The sequence below is a fragment of the Schistocerca serialis genome, chromosome 10 (assembly GCF_023864345.2).
Source record: "Schistocerca serialis cubense isolate TAMUIC-IGC-003099 chromosome 10, iqSchSeri2.2, whole genome shotgun sequence".
In the NCBI taxonomy this organism is placed as follows: Eukaryota; Metazoa; Arthropoda; class Insecta; order Orthoptera; family Acrididae; genus Schistocerca; species Schistocerca serialis.
The window spans coordinates 97,905,049-97,921,002 of record NC_064647.1 but is presented as its reverse complement, the minus strand read 5'-3'; the positions used below and the strand labels follow the sequence as shown (position 1 = coordinate 97,921,002).

At 46.2% G+C, this 15,954-nt stretch overlaps 1 protein-coding gene across 1 annotated transcript in view; it reads left to right on the top strand.

The window, feature by feature from the left end:
- The window catches only part of LOC126424748 (uncharacterized), a 44,476-nt gene extending 29,539 nt beyond the window's left edge, over positions 1–14,937 (top strand). The window contains exons 3-4 of the mRNA XM_050087468.1: positions 7,397–7,489; positions 14,835–14,937. Coding sequence (XP_049943425.1) covers positions 7,397–7,489; positions 14,835–14,867 — 126 coding nt within the window. The 3' untranslated portion in view covers positions 14,868–14,937. The remainder of the gene's footprint in view (positions 1–7,396; positions 7,490–14,834) is intronic.
- Positions 14,938–15,954: the final 1,017 nt, after the last annotated feature.

The window sequence follows — 15,954 nt, the reverse complement described above, 5'->3', positions numbered from 1 at the left end:
TCTCCGATGTGATAGTGAAGTGGAAACGTGAAGGGACACGTACAGCACAAAACCGTAGACGCCGATCTCGTCTGTTGACTGACACAGGCCGCCGACGGTTGAAGAGGGTCGTAATGTGTAATGGGCAGACATCTATCCACACCACCGCACAGCAATTCCAAACTGCATCAGGATCCACTGCAAGTACTATGACAGTAAGCGGGATATGAGAAAACTTGGATTTCACTGTGAGACCTGACTTTTTCCTGGCGTATACAACTTTCATATCGTGTAGCCAAGCATCTTGCTTCTCTGTTGAACATCATATCAGGAACTCAGCTGATTTTTTACGTCGTTTGGAGGGACAGCGGTTGAATGACTCTGACATTTTAGTGAGTTTCGATGTAGTCTCTCTCTTCACTCGTGTTCCTCTGTCTGATTCGTTGCGGTTAATTGAGGCCAGGTTTGATGCTGAATTAACTAATCTCTTTCGGCATGTGTTGACATCCATTTACTTTTTATTTAATGACCAGTATTACGAGCAGACAGATGAAGTTGCGATGGGTAGTGCGTTGTCTCCTGTGATCGCAAATTTGTTTATGGAAGACTTCGAGGAGCGTGCATTGGAGTCGGCGCCTTTGAAACCCGCCTGTTTCTTTAGATATGTTGACGATATCTTCGTTGTTTGGCCTCATGGTAGGGAGAATTTGAATGTCTTTCTAGAACATCTGAACTCGATCCACCCGAACAATTGTTTTACGATGGAGGTGGAAGAGGTTGGTTGCCTTCCCTTTCATGACGTGTTGGTTAGGAGGAAGGATGATGGATCATTGGGACATGCAGTCTACAGGAAACGTACTCACACCGACTTGTACTTACAGGCTAATAGTTGTCACCATCTGGCTCAGCGTGGAGGGGTACTTCGTACCTTGGTACACAGGGCACATGTCGTTTCTGACGCTGAGACTTTGCCAGCTGAGCTGTCCCATCTTGAAGCTACATTTCGTCAAAATGGTTATAGTGATAGACAGATCGAACGTGCTTTGCGCTATCGACCAACTGTACATCGGGCGATTGATGATAGTTCTGAGTCAACACCTAAGTCAACTGCCTTTTTGCCTTACGTAGGAAACACGTCCAACAAGATCGGTCGTATTTTACGGAAATACGATGTTAAATGTGTTTTCCGACCTCCATCTAAAATTAGAGCGCTTTTGAGTTCCGTTAAGGATGATCTTGGACTGCGTAAGGGGTTGTATATCGTATTCCTTGTAGCTGCGGCATGGCTCATATTGGTCAAACCATCAGGACCGTGGAGGACCGATGTACTGAGCATAAACGGCACACACGATTACAGCAGCCGAGTAGATCTGCTATTGCCGAACATTGCTTGGATACTGGTCACCCCATGTTATGTAATAACACCGAGATATTGGCATGCACGTCCAGCTATTGGGACAGTGTTATTAAGGAGGCAGTTGAGATTAAATTGGTGAGCAACCTCGTTAACAGGAATGGAGGTTTCTGTTTAAACTCTGTTTGGAATCCGGCTCTCTCCCTTGTCAAGAAACAGAGAGACAGAGTCAATGCTACCTAACCTGTGAATTCGTACTCTCACTATCGATAGCTCTGACTTTGGTCATCTTTGGTGGCACTAGTGTTCAGTGTGTGTGTTATCTTTCCTGCTTCAGTCCGAGAACCGACGTTTTAAATTTTCATGTACGTCGCCTGTCCGTTGCAGTTTGCCTTGAAAATGGCGGAGTGCTCTCCCGCCGAAATATCGGCGGTCGCTGAAAGTGTTAGCTGGCTGAATTCCCGGAAGTTCTTTGAAAGTTGGATTTCACGGTCGAGCGGCTGCTCGTAAGCTACAGATCACGCCGGTAAATGCCAAACGATGCCTCGCTTGGTGTAAGGAGCGTAAACATTGGACGATTGAACAATGGGAAAACGTTGTGTGGAGTGACGAATCACGGTACACAATGTCGCGATTCGATGGCAGGGTGTGGGATGGCTAATGCCCGGTGAACTGCATCTGCCAGTGTGTGTAGTGCCAACAGTAAAATTCGGAGGCGGTAGTGTTATGGTTTGGTCGTGTTTTTCATGGAGGGGCCTTGTACCCCTTGTTGTTTTGCGTGGCACTATCACAGCACAGGCCTACATCGATCTTTTAAGCTCCTTCTTGCTTCTCACTGTTGAAGAGCAATTCGGGGATGGCGACTGCATCTTTCAACACGATCGAGCACCTGTTCATAACGCACAACAACAACATCCCTGTAATGGACTGGCCTGCACTGAGCCCCGACCTGAATCCTATAGAACACCTTTGGGATCCAGAATGAGATTTTCACTCTGCAGCGGAGTGTGCGCTGATATGAAACTTCCCAGATTAAAACTGTGTGCCGGACCGAGACTCGAACTCGGGACCTTTGCCTTTCGCGGGCAAGTGCTCTACCAACTGAGTTGCCCAAGCACGACTCACTCCCCGTCCCCACACCTTTATTTCCGCCAGTACCTCTCCTCCTACCTTCCAAACTCCTGCAGGAGAGCTTCTGTAAAGTGGGTGCAGCAAAAATGTGATTCAACCGAAGAGGCGACCCATTTCCATTGATCGACGCTCGAATCCCGATGGTCCTGTACCAGCTTTAACCGGAATTGACCATGTAGATGGGTCAAAATGTGAACACGTAGGGGTGGTCTGCTGTTGCAGAGCTCCATGTTCAACAATGTACAACGAATGGTGTGCTCTGAAACACTTGTGCGTACATCAGCATTGTGCTCTTTTACCAGAGGTGCCACAGATCACCATCTGTCCTACCTTACAGAGCAGACAAGCCTCCGAATCCTGTAGTCTGTGAAGAGTCATGGATGTCCAACCATTTAGCGCCTAGTGGTAGTTTCACGTCCTACTTCTTTCCGTATATGCTCACAAAAGTACTACATGAACATTCGACCAGGTTCGCCGTTTTCGAGGTATTCGTTCACAGGCTGGACGTAAAAATAATCTGCCCTTTGTCAAAGCTGATAACTCAGTAGATCTCCCCATTAGCAGCCCATATCCTCGCTAGGGTGATCACCTGTCTCTCTCTGCTGCGCTTACATATTTTTGTTACTGTGTCACGTGCCCGCAACGCCACCAGGCGCCATCCAACGTCGCGGTCGGCAGTGGTTTTAATGTTTTGGCTGATCACTGTACATCACCTGCAATGCACCGCGATACTACCTGCTCAGCATGACACTCCTGCAGGAACTCCGGTTGGACAGACGGTTCTGTGCAGTAAGGAAGAAATATTTTCTCTCCTGCACCCCTATATAAGAGTCCTTACCCTCACACCAGTTCGCCGGCCGCTGGTGGCCGAGCGGTTCTGGCGCTACAGTCTGGAACCGCGCGACCGCTACAGTCGCAGGTTCGAATCCTGCCTCGGGCATGGATGTGTGTGTTGTCGTTAGGTTAGTTAGGTTTAATTAGTTCTAAGTTCTAGGGGACTTATGACCTCAGCAGTTGAGTCCCATAGTACTCAGAGCCATTTTCTCACACCAGTTCTTCCCACACAGTAAGTGATAGTTGTACCAAGTTCGGGTGAAACTGACCGCCGCCTTCACCCCCCATCCACCTCCTCCAGTACGCCGATGACACCGCCTTCCTTGCCCTTGCCCCCACCCTGCAGCGCTCCCAACACCTTCTCCAATCCCATCTTGACCGGTTCACCACTTGGTGCAGCCAGTGGTTGCTTAAGGTCAATCCTTCCAAAACCCAGGCGATCATTGTGGGCAAAACCACCCCTTCCTTCCGCCTCCTCGATTTCTACATCACCATCTATGGCCGTCCTATCGCCCTCACCCCCCACCCTTAAGTACTTTGGTGTCACCCTCGACAGTCGCCTCTCCTAGACCTCCCACCTCCGGATGATCCAAGCCAAGGCACGCTCCCAACTCCATCTCCTCAAGCTCCTTTCCGGCCGTACATGGGGCCTGGACCCCTCCACCATCCTCCATACCTATAAATCCCTCATTCGCCCTATACTTTCCTACGCCCACCCTGCCTGGATCTCCGCTCCCCCTACCTTTTACAAATCCCTTCAGATCCTAGAACGCCATGGTCTTCGCCTCGCCTATCGCATCTGTCTCCCTCCCCCACGCGGATCCTGTACGACCTTATTCTCTTCCCCCACCTCCTCTTTCTCCTCGAATGGATACGGATCCTCTACACTTCCCGTAAACTCGATCCTCCTCACTCGCTGGTCTCTCCCATCCTCTCCCGCCCCCATCCGCTGCCACGCCTGTATTTCCACGTTCCACCTGCTCTCCATCTCTCCACTCTCCACACCCGAGGTGGCTTCCGCCAGCTCCCCCTCCCTGATGATGCCCTCCTCCCCTCCATCTACCCCTCCTACCAACTTTGATCCTACCTCCCTCTTCCCGTGTTTGTTCCTATGGGTGCCTCTCTCCCTTCTCTCCCCCTTCCCTCCCTCCTCCCTTTCTCCCCACTCTTCCCCCGGGCTTCCCCTACCCCCATACCTCCATTCCTCCTACCATCTCCTCTGCCACTGGCATCTTTGCTCTCCCCTCTCCCTCCCCCTCTTCCTTCTTCCCCTCTTGGCAGGTCCCCGGACTCGCACACGCTACGTGGACATTCGCGCGCCGGAGATCATCGCCACCAGTTTCTCGTGTGTGTGCCGTCGTGTTTGTGTTTAGTGTTCGCCGTCACGCTCCTCCATTCACTTGTGCCGTCGAAGTCGTCAGTCTTTGTGCGCCGTGCCGACAGTTTTTAGTGTGCTTTTCGTCGAGTGTGAACGGGTCCGTGTTTTTTGTATTCTGTGTCTAGTGGTTTTTGCCTGTCAATATTTTCAGTATATTATGTGTCTTCTTTATGTTTTCTCATTGTCTCCTCTGAGGATGCTGCTGCCAGCCCACCTGATGTACAGGTATTAAAATAACAATAAAGGAAAAAAATGGGTGAAACTGAACCAGTGATTTAGGAGGAGAGGTGGAACGTACATGCAAACATCAATTTTATAATATATTGAGACATACACTGAAGCGCCTAATCAACTGGTATAGCCATGCGTATTCAAATACAAAGATATGTAAACTGGCAGAATATGCTGTTGCGATCGGCAACATCTGTATAAGATAATAGGTGTCTGGAGCAGTTGTTACTTCGATTACTGTTGCTACAATGACAAGTTATCAAGATTTCAGTGTGTCTGAACGTGGTGTTATAGTCGGCGCACGAGCGATGATGGTCGGCGCACGAGCGATGGGACACAGCACCTCCGAGGAAGCGATGAAGTGGGTATTTTCCCGTACGACCATTTCACTAGTGTACCATGAACATCAGGAATCCGATAAAACATCAAATCTCAGACATCGCTGATCCCGAAAAAAGTTCCCGTAAGAATGGGACCAACGACGACTGAACAGAATCGTTCGACGTGATAGACGTGCAACCCTTCCGCAAATTGCTGCAGCTTTCAATGTTGGGCCATAAACAAGTGTCAGAGTGCAAACCATTCGACGAAACATCATCGACATTGGCTTTCGGAGCCGAAAGCTCACTCGAATGCCCTTGATGACTGCATGATACAAAGCTTTAAGCCTCGCCTGTAGTCACCAACACCGACACTGGACTGTTGATGATTGGAAACACATTGCCGGGTCGGACGAGTCTCGTTTCAAATTGTATAGAGCGGATGGACTTGTACGGTTATAGAGACAACCTCATGAATCCGTGAACCCTGCATGTCAGCAGGGGCTGTTGAAGCTGGTAGAGGTTCTCTAATGGTGTGGGAGGTGTGCAGTTGGAGTGATATGGGACCCCTGATACGTCCTGATACAATTCTGACAGATGACGTACGTAAGCATCCTATCTGATCACCTGCATCCATTCATCTCCATTGTGCATTCCGAAGGCCTTGGGCAATTCCAGCAGTACAATGCGATATCTCACACGCCCAGAATTGCTACACAGTTACTTCTGGAACACTCTTCTGAGTTTAAAGACTTCCGCTGGCCACCAAACTTCCCAGACATGACGATTAATGAACATATCTGGGATGTCTTGCAACGTTCTGTTCAGAAGAGATCTCCACCCCCTCATACTCTTACTGATCTATGGACAGCCGTGCTGGATTCATGGTGTCAGTTCCTTCCAGCACTACTTGAGACATTATCCGTGTTTCGGCAATTCTGTGTGCTTGGGGTGGGGGGGGGGGGGGAGTATATGACGTTAGGCAGGTGTACCAGTTTCTTTGGCTCTTCAGTGTAGATACAGTTAGATATTGGACATAAATTTTTTGGCCTGAAAGCCGTTAGATGGGATACCTACAACTGGGACTGTGCTCTGCGTAAGGCAGTTAGTGATACAGATGTGATTCCTCACAACGTAGTTGCATTTAGTCCGTATCTATTATCTCTGTTTCTGGTACCTGTGAGTCCTTTTCAGTTTATGTGGAGTTACGCGCCAAGTACACTGGATACGAAACTTCCTGACACATTAAAACTGTGTGCCGGACCGAGACTCGAACTCGGGATCTTTGTCTTTCGCAGGCAAGTGCTCTACCAACTGAGCTACCCAAGCATGACTCACGCCCCACCCTCACAGCTTCACTTCTGCCAGTACCTCGTCTCCTACCTTCCAAACTTCACAGAAGCTCTCCTGCGAACCTTGCAGAACTAGCACTCCTGAAAGAAAGGATATTGCGGAGACATGGTTTAGCCACAGCCTGGGGGATGTTTCTAGAATGAAATTTTCACTCTACAGCGAAGTGTGCGCTGATATGAAACATCCTGACAGATTAAAACTGTGTACCGGACCGAGACTCGAACTCGGGATCTTTCTCTCAGGAGTGCTGGTTCTGCAAGGTTCGCAGGAGAGCTTCTGTGAAGTTTGGAAGGTAGGAGACGAGGTACTGGCAGAAGTAAAGCTGTGAGGACTGGGCATGAGTCGTGCTTGGGTAGCTCAGTCGGTAGAGCACTTGCCCGCGAAAGGCGAAGGTCCCGAGTTCGAGTCTCGGTCCGGCACACAGTTTTAATCTGTCAGGAAGTTTCATATCAGCGCACACCCCGCTGCAGAGTGAAAATCTCATTCTGGAAATATTCCCCAGGCTATGGCTAAGCCATGTCTCCGCAATATCCTTTCTTTCAGGAGTGCTAGTTCTGCAAGGTTCGCAGGAAAGCTTCTGTAAAGTTTGGAAGGTAGGAGACGAGGTACTGGCAGAAGTAAAACTGTGAGCACGGGGCGTGAATCGTGCTTGGGTAGCTCAGCTGGTAGAGCAATTGCCCGGAAAAGGCAAAGGTCCCGAGTTCGAGTCTCGGTCCGGCACACAGTTTTAATCTGTCAGGAAGTTTCATATCAGCACACACTTCGCTGTAGAGTGAAAATTTCATTCTAGACACTGGATACATTTGTCTGTTGCAGGAGCAAAATGAAGCCTGGAAGACCGTCCAGCTAAACACGATCAACAGCATGACGCCCTCTGTGTACAGGCCACGCACTGCACCAGGATCACAGGTGAGTGACACTCAGGAGGACCACACCGAGACTACACTGGTTTTCTTGAACCGGCGAATAAAATCATAAAATTTACCGTAGCTCAAAAAGTGGTGTGTCGGAAATTATGAAAATTAGCTACCTATACTGTTGTATACTTCAGCGAAGACTCGTTTGTTGCAGTCCATCCCGTACAGGTTTCTCTATCTGGAAAGAGGCAAAGAATAACTAGCAAATACCAAATATGATTTCTAGGCTAAGTGAATAACAATATTTGGTAGAAGGGGCCAGCACCGCAAAAGACAAACACATTTTTCATTAGGATAATGTAAATGGAGACGAGTATAATCTGGCCAGAGGAAGAGAGAGGAATTAGTAGTAAAATTGTTCAAACAAACGGTACTAGATCAAAAGTATCCGGACACTTCTTCGTGGGCATTAATGTGGGGTACGTTCACCTTTCGCCTTTATGACGTCTTTGGCTCTGCTCGGAATGTTTTCAACGGTTAATCTCGACGATTGTCACGGAACAACAGCCCATTGTTCATCAAGAGCCGAACCCAGAGGAGGTAATGACGTTGGACCCTGGGTTTTGCAGCTACACTACTGGCCATTGAAATTGCTACACCAAGAAGAAATGCAGATGATAAACGGATATTCATTGGACAAATATATTATACTAGAACTGACATGTGATTACGTTTTCACGCAATTTGGGTGCATACATCCTGAGAAATCAGTACCCACAACAACCACCTATGGCAGTAATAACGGCCTTGATACGCCTGGGCATTGAGTCAGACAGAGCTTGGATGGCGTGTACAGGTACAGCTGACCATGCAGCTTCAACACGATACCGCAGTTCATCAAGAGTAGTGACTGACGTATTGTGACGAGCCAGTTGCTCGGCCACTATACATCAGACGTTTTCAATTGGTGAGAGATCTGGAGAATGTGCTGGCCATGGCAGCAGTCGAACATTTTCTGTATCCAGAAAGGCCCGTACAGGACCTGCAGCTTGTGGTGGTGCATTATCCTGCTGAAATGTAGGGTTTCGCAGGGATCGAAAGAAGGGTAGAGCCGCGGGTCGTAACGCATCTGAAATGTAACGTCCACTGTTCGAAGTGCCGTCAATGCGAACGAGAGGTGACCGAGACGTGTAACCAATGGTACCCCATACCATCACGCCGGGTGATACGCCAGTATGGCGATGTCGAATACACACTTCCAATGCGTGTTCAACACGTTCCAGACACCGATGCGACCATCATGATGCTGTAAACACAACCTGGATTCATCCGAAAAAATGACGTTTTGCCGTTCGTGCACCCAGGTTCGTCGTTGAGTACACCATCGCAGGCGCTCCTGTCTGTGATGCAGCGTCAATGGTAACCGCAGCTATGGTCTCCGATTTGCTGCAAACGTCGTCGAACTGTTCGTGTCTTGCAAACGTCCCCATCTGTTGACTTAGGGATCGAGACGTGGCTGCACGACCCGTTACAGCCATGCGGATAAGATGCCTTTCAACTCGACTGCTAGTGATACGAGGCCGTTGGGATCCAGCACAGCGTTCCGTATTACCCTCCTGAACCCACCGATTCCATATTCTGCTAACAGTCATTGTATCTCGACCAACGCAAGCAGCAATGTCGCGATGCGATAAACCGCAATCGCGATAGGCTACAATCCGACCTTTATCAAAGTCGGAAACGTGATGGTACGCATTTCTCCTCCTTACACGAGGCATCAGAAGAACGTTTCGTCAGGCAACGCCAGTCTACTTCTGTTTGTGTATGAGAAATCGGTTGGAAACTTTCCTGTCAGCACGTTGTAGATGTCGCCACCGGCGCCTACTTTGTGTGAATGCTCTGAAAAGCTAATCATTTTCATATCACAGCATCTTCTTCGTGTCGGTTAAATTTCGCGTCTGTAGCACATCATCTTCGTGGTGTAGCAATTGTAATGGCCAGTAGTGTAAATCGACTTTCTAATTTTCTTATTTATCTCAGTGGTGTAAGAAAATAAAACACCTACAGCCGTCCTTATGATGTCATTTATTGTATAGCTTCCAGTTTTGATGCTTCAGTGCACCACCTTCAACTATAGTTGATGGCTGGAGAGACATTACGGTGATTACAGGTAGTCTGCGAAAACCAGTTACAGGTGTTTGCCACAGATGCATCATGTATATGGGCGATGTTAACCCTCTCAGTATATGCTAAGGCCTGAAGATTGCGCATTGAAGCACTGAAACTGATAGCCATACAATAAATGACGTCATAAGGACGGCTGTAGGTGTTTCAATAGCCGAAGTCCACCAGACCTCCAATCACAAGAATGGATACAAAATGTCTCAATGATGTTCCAGTGGGTTGAGGTCGGGACTCTGGGAAGGACAGTCCATTTCAGGAATGTTACTGTCCACAAACCCTTCCCTCAGAGGCTATTTTACGACAGGGTCCATTGTCCATTCTCATGCTGATAAAAACAGTCACCGTTGCCGAACTGTTTCTCTACTGTATTCAGTACACATTTCTGTAAAATGTGTTCATATCTGTCCATACCATCCCAAATTAGCGTTTTCTTAATCGCAATATATCAATCGAGGTGGCGCAGTGGTTAGCACACTGGACTCGCATTCGGGAGGACGACGGTTCGATCCCGCGTCCGGCCACCCTGATTTAGGTTTTCCGCGATTTTCCTAAGTCGCTTCAGGCAAATGCCGAGATGGTTAGTTTGAAAGGATACCGCCGACTTCCTTCGCCGCTCGGGATTAGCCGAGTGGTCTAAGGCGCTGCAGTCATGGACTTTGCGGCTGGTCCCGGCGGAGGTTTGAGTCCTCCCTCAGGCATGGGTGTGTGTGTTTGTCCTTAGGATAATTTAGGTTAAGTAGTGTGTAAGCTTAGGGACTGATGACCTTAGCAGTTAAGTCCCATAAGATTTCACACACATTTGAACATTTTTGAACTTCCTTCCTCAGCCTTCCCTAATACGATGAGACCGATGACCTCGCTGTCTGTTCTTCTTCCCGAAACAACCCAACCCTGAATTGCAATAAGGTGACCACACAATAACCACTGAAAACACGCTCACACCATAAATCTGTGTCCTCCGTACTTCGCTGTTGACACTAACATGGTATCAGGTAACATTCTCCAGCCATTTGTCAAATCGAACCCTTCCATCGGATTGCCACACGGTGTATCGTGAATCATCACTTTAAATCACTCGTTACCAGTCCCCCACTGTGGAGTGGCGTTGCTCTTTGCACCATCTCGAGCCTCGCTTACCACTGAGTACAGAAATGTGTGACTTCTCAATAGCTGCCTGACCATTGCATCCCATTCTTTTTAACTCCCTTCCGCTGATTTCATACGAGTTTTTTGTAACAACACTCCGCAGTTCCAGACAGTCCGTGTCCGTCAGTTAATGAGGTATGTCTGGCCGTGCTTTAGCTCAGGTCATTCCTTCGCATTTCCACTTCACAGTCACACCACCAAAATTCGACTGTGTAGCTTCACTGACCTCTCCTAACCGACCCATTGTACTGTCACTGTTTCTCCACTAACAACAGAATACTCCCCCCCCCCCCTCCCTCCTTTTATTCTGCCGGGTCTGCCTCTCATGACATCAAGTGGACAAAAAATGTTCAAATGGCTCTGAGCACTATGGAACTTCTTCTGAGGTCATCGGTCCCCTAGAACTTAGAACTACTTAAACCTAACTAACCTAAACATCACACACACCCATTCCCGAGGCAGGATTCGAACTTGCAACCGTAGCAAGGGGTTCCGGACTGAAGCTCCTAGAACTGCTCGGCCACAGCGGCCGGCTCGAGTGGACAATTCGGTATTACATAGAGGTGTCTGGACGCTTTTGATCAAACTACCTGTGACTGTGGCTGTTATTGCATCTGTCAAACAGTACACACTGTAGAGAAACGGTAGATAGAACACGAGAGTATTTTGATATACCCAGGAATCGAATATGAAACAATTCTCTTTAAAAAATGGACTCCAAATTGCGTTTGACGACACATCGTTCAGTACGAGGATCAACAGCTTTAAGTGATTGGAATTAAAATTTTTGAAAACGCCCTCAATGAAGACCGAGGTATGGAACTGTATGCCGCAGTCGCAGGTTTCAGATATCGACTTCTTTGGCTGTTGCGTGGACAGAGCGCGAGTGACGTCACAGCCATCAGCATGCCTACGCAAGGACAACACGGCAATCGTTTATTGTTTGACAATGGCCGTGAAGGGCTCGTCGGAAAGCTCGTGGGATATTAAGGGGATACGGAATCGGATTTTGGGTTAAAAAATCGAATTTTTTTTTATTGGCGAATTATATTCTGCCATGTTTCCTCTTTAAAATGACGTATCATACATAGCTCTACTACAATTATAACTATTTTATTTTTATATATTTGTGAGATCGGGTATTGCGCTTTAGTTATACACGTCTCTCGTGGCTGACCATGAACTTTTTGGCAGTACCTTTAAAGTGACATGAATTCAAATATCCCGGTTTCCAGCGACTATTTATACACTAGTTGCCCGAAAATGTTTCTCTCTGGTTTCCTCAAGTTACTCTTTGACTTTGTGGCGGGACTGTTTTGTAAACAGTGTGATATAAGAAAGTAGTTGTTGTTGAGTTATTTCGTATTTAGTGCTTCATTTTTCGCAGTGAAAATGCCTAGAGCTAAAGCAAAAGTATTTAAAAAGCTTGTGAACTGGCAAAAGAAAAGAAATAATGATTCATTAGCAAAGCAAAGCAGTTCATCATCATCACTGTTGGAAAATGTGAATCCACTTATTACTGATTTGCCGAACGAACTTACACCAAATGAAAACAGTGCTTCTCATAAAAAACTAAGAGATTTGGAAGAGAAATATAATTTACTTGATAGAGGGAATGAAGTTTTTGAACTCATTGATACGAATATATTGTGTGAAGCTCTTGAAAACAGTTTGTGCTGCAAAAAATGTCATGGAAACGTTTCTCTGAAAGTAGAATCCGATGTTGGCCTGGCTGCCCAGTTTAATTTAATATGCAGTGTTTGTAAATACAGCTGTAAGTTTCCAAGTTCGGTTTCAGTAACTGTAAATAATGGATACAAGAAAACTGAACTTTATAGTGTAAATATTAGGTTAGTTTATGGTTTGCGAGCAATTGGTAAGGGCAAAGCAGCTGGTGATATGCTATGTGGTGTTCTAAATCTTCCAAGTGCACCTTCAAAGTTTGAAGCTTACAATTATGTACTAGGATCTGCAGTTGAAGATGTAGCACAGAAGTCAATGCAGGTTGCTGTGGAAGAAGCAGTGGAAGAAAATGACGGCAGTCGTGACCTCACAGTGGCGTTTGATGTCACGTGGCAGAAAAGGGGCCACACCTCCAACAATGGTGTTGTAACAGCAACTAGTGTTGATACTGGCAAGGTTATTGATGTTGCAATAATGTCTAAATACTGTAGGTGCACAGGCAGGCTGAAAAATGAACACAGTGATGACTGTATTGCTAATTATTATGGTAGTAGTGGTGGCATGGAGGTTGCTGGGGTGAAGAAAATTTTTCATCGCTCTTCACAGTGGTATAATGTTCGCTATGTCAAATATCTGGGAGATGGTGACTCTAAAGCATTCAAAGAAGTTTTGGAAAGCAAACCATATGGGAACAGTGTAAATATAAGCAGACTTGAATGTATAGGACATGTGCAGAAGAGAATGGGTGCCAGGCTGAGAAGGTTAAAATCAGTTATGAAAGGGAAAAAACTAGATGATGGGAAAACCTTGGATGGCAGAGGAAGATTGACTGATTCCATAATAGACCACATTCAGAACTGCTATGGCCTTGCAATCAGGCAAAATACAGGCAATCTTGAAGAAATGAGGAGAGCTATATGGGCTTTATATTTCCACACCGCATCCACGGATGAGCATCCACAACATGGTTTGTGCCCCAAAGGTGAAAACAGCTGGTGTAAATACAATAGGGGACTAACAACAGGAGAGAAATACATTCACCACCACAGTCTACCATCAGCCATCATGGCAGAAATAAAGCCCATTTTCAGAGATCTGGCTGACAGAAGTCTTCTGATGAAATGTCTTCACGGAAAAACGCAGAACCCTAACGAGTGCTTGAATAGTGTGATATGGCATCGTCTCCCAAAAACAGTGTTTGTCGGAATTAATACACTACATTTTGGTGTGTATGATGCTGTGGCAACCTTCAATCTTGGAAATATAACTAAATGCCAGGTCCTTCAAAAGTTGGGTATGTGTGTTGGTTCCCGTACGGTACGTGCTATGTTCTTTTTAGATCAGCACAGACTAAGGCATGCTGATAATATAATCAAGACATTAGTGAAAAAAGCAAGACAGGTGCAGAGGGGTGCCAAAAGAAGACTTGAAGATGATTATGAAGACTGTGAAGGGGGTATTAGCTACGGATCAGGAATGTTTTAATCTTCTTTCTCCGTTTCCCGTAAGTTTACTTTTTACTTCATCTAGGAACATTATCTCAGGTACTGGTCAACCTAGAAGTCTGAAATTTTTATGACGTAGTGACATAGGTCCCTATTACATACTGAAACAACGATTTTTTAATTACTTGATTTACAAAAGACTTAGGGGTGATAGTCTAGTAAAAAGTGATGGAAATAATTTACTTAAAAATAAATGTACAATATCTCTGTAAGAAAATACTTTGACAATAAACTGTTGTTTCAGTATTGTTGTAACATATGAATGCACATACAGTAAAATTTTTACCTCTCTGTCTCCAGTAGTTTGTGAGAAAATGTTCCCTATAGTAGGCATATATTAACATTGCGGGGATAGGTGATTCCGTATCCCCTTAACGACATGACACGTGTGAAAGTCTGTGAAGGTTTTATCAGTTCATATCTCCACGAGACCATGCGTTTGTACAGTATATAATTATACTAAAATGTAGACTTTCACGGCCGGAAATGTCATGTCCATTATAATTATCCGGGCTCTTATGCCGTGGTCGGTTGATGAAATCTGTGTCAATTCCCAACGTTTCGTCCCCGTCTGCGGAGGACATCTTCAAGGGGGTCTGTAGCTCTATGGAATTTACAACACACTTACTGGCTCGCTAGCGGCAGTCAGTAGCGATCCAGTGGGTGTGTTGGACCTTCCATCGAGCTACAAACCCCCTTGAAGATGTCCTCCGCAGACGGGGACGAAACGTTGGGAATTGACACAGATTTCATCAACCGACCACGGCATAACAGCCCGGATAATTATAATGGACATGACAGGATATAATTACAAAACTAGATTTACTGTGAGATTCTGAGTGTGTTAAAGCAATTTTCGATCATATCTTTCATTTTCAGGTGCTGCCTGACTACGAGATAGAAACGTTATGAGTTCAACATTCAGAGTAACCACTACTGAATGTGGTCGGCATTAAATGTGATGTGGAAACGTATCGTTCTGTGACGTTTATAAAGTAAATTTTGAGGGATGCTGCGAATAGGAGGGAAATAAATAATTTCATTAATAATGCAAATAAATTCTGATTGAATGTAAAATCATTATGGACTATTCGAATAATGCTATCTGCATCATTTGATGATTTATAACTGATTCTTTATTATAGCCACAACTGCGATTTAGTACAAGCGATTACGTCTAAGGACCATCTTGATATCTTTCCAGTTTACAGTGTAACACGTCTGTTATGTCGCCGTGGACGTAACAGTAAGGTATTTTAATGTTGAGCCAGCGATACATGGCGACGAATTTGATATGTTACATTGTAATTAAGCTGAAAGCACTGAAGGTGTCACGTAACGGCCGAAAACGGTAGGGGAAGGTGGGTAAAGTGACCAGGTGGGAAAACTGGCCATTATGTATTTTATGACCTGAACAATGCAGCTGCCTTCCGAGAAATACGAGAGTCGTTCTATAAGTAATGCCCCACATTTTTTTCTCAGAACATATTTATTGTTAAAAGTCAGAATTTGGTGACAATATGCATCAACATGTCTTTTCCATGTTCTATTTTTCTACGTAGTCTCCATCAAGATCTATGGCCGTGCGCCAACGTTGTGGAAAAGCATGAATTCCCTGCTGGTAAAAGCTCTTGTCCTGTAGGCGTAGCCACGTTTTCACTGCATGACTGACACGATCCGTGACAGAAAGGCCTCTTCGTCGGCCTCAAGATGCTCCAACAATTCAGATGAAATGGCCTTTCTTTGAATATTGTAGTCCGCTGTGAGCATTCGTGGAACCCATCGTGAGCACCTCTCTGAATATCCGAGAGTCTCGATCGTTGCAGACGCACTTGCAATGCTGACCGACAAATGTAGAGCCAACTGCCGAGTTGTGATGCGCCGGCCGGCACGAATCAACACTGCACGATTCAGCACGTCTGGAGCAGTGGCTGTGACAGGACGTCCCGAGCGTGGCTCATCATGCAGCTCTGTTTCTGCATTTCCTGAGGCTGTAACT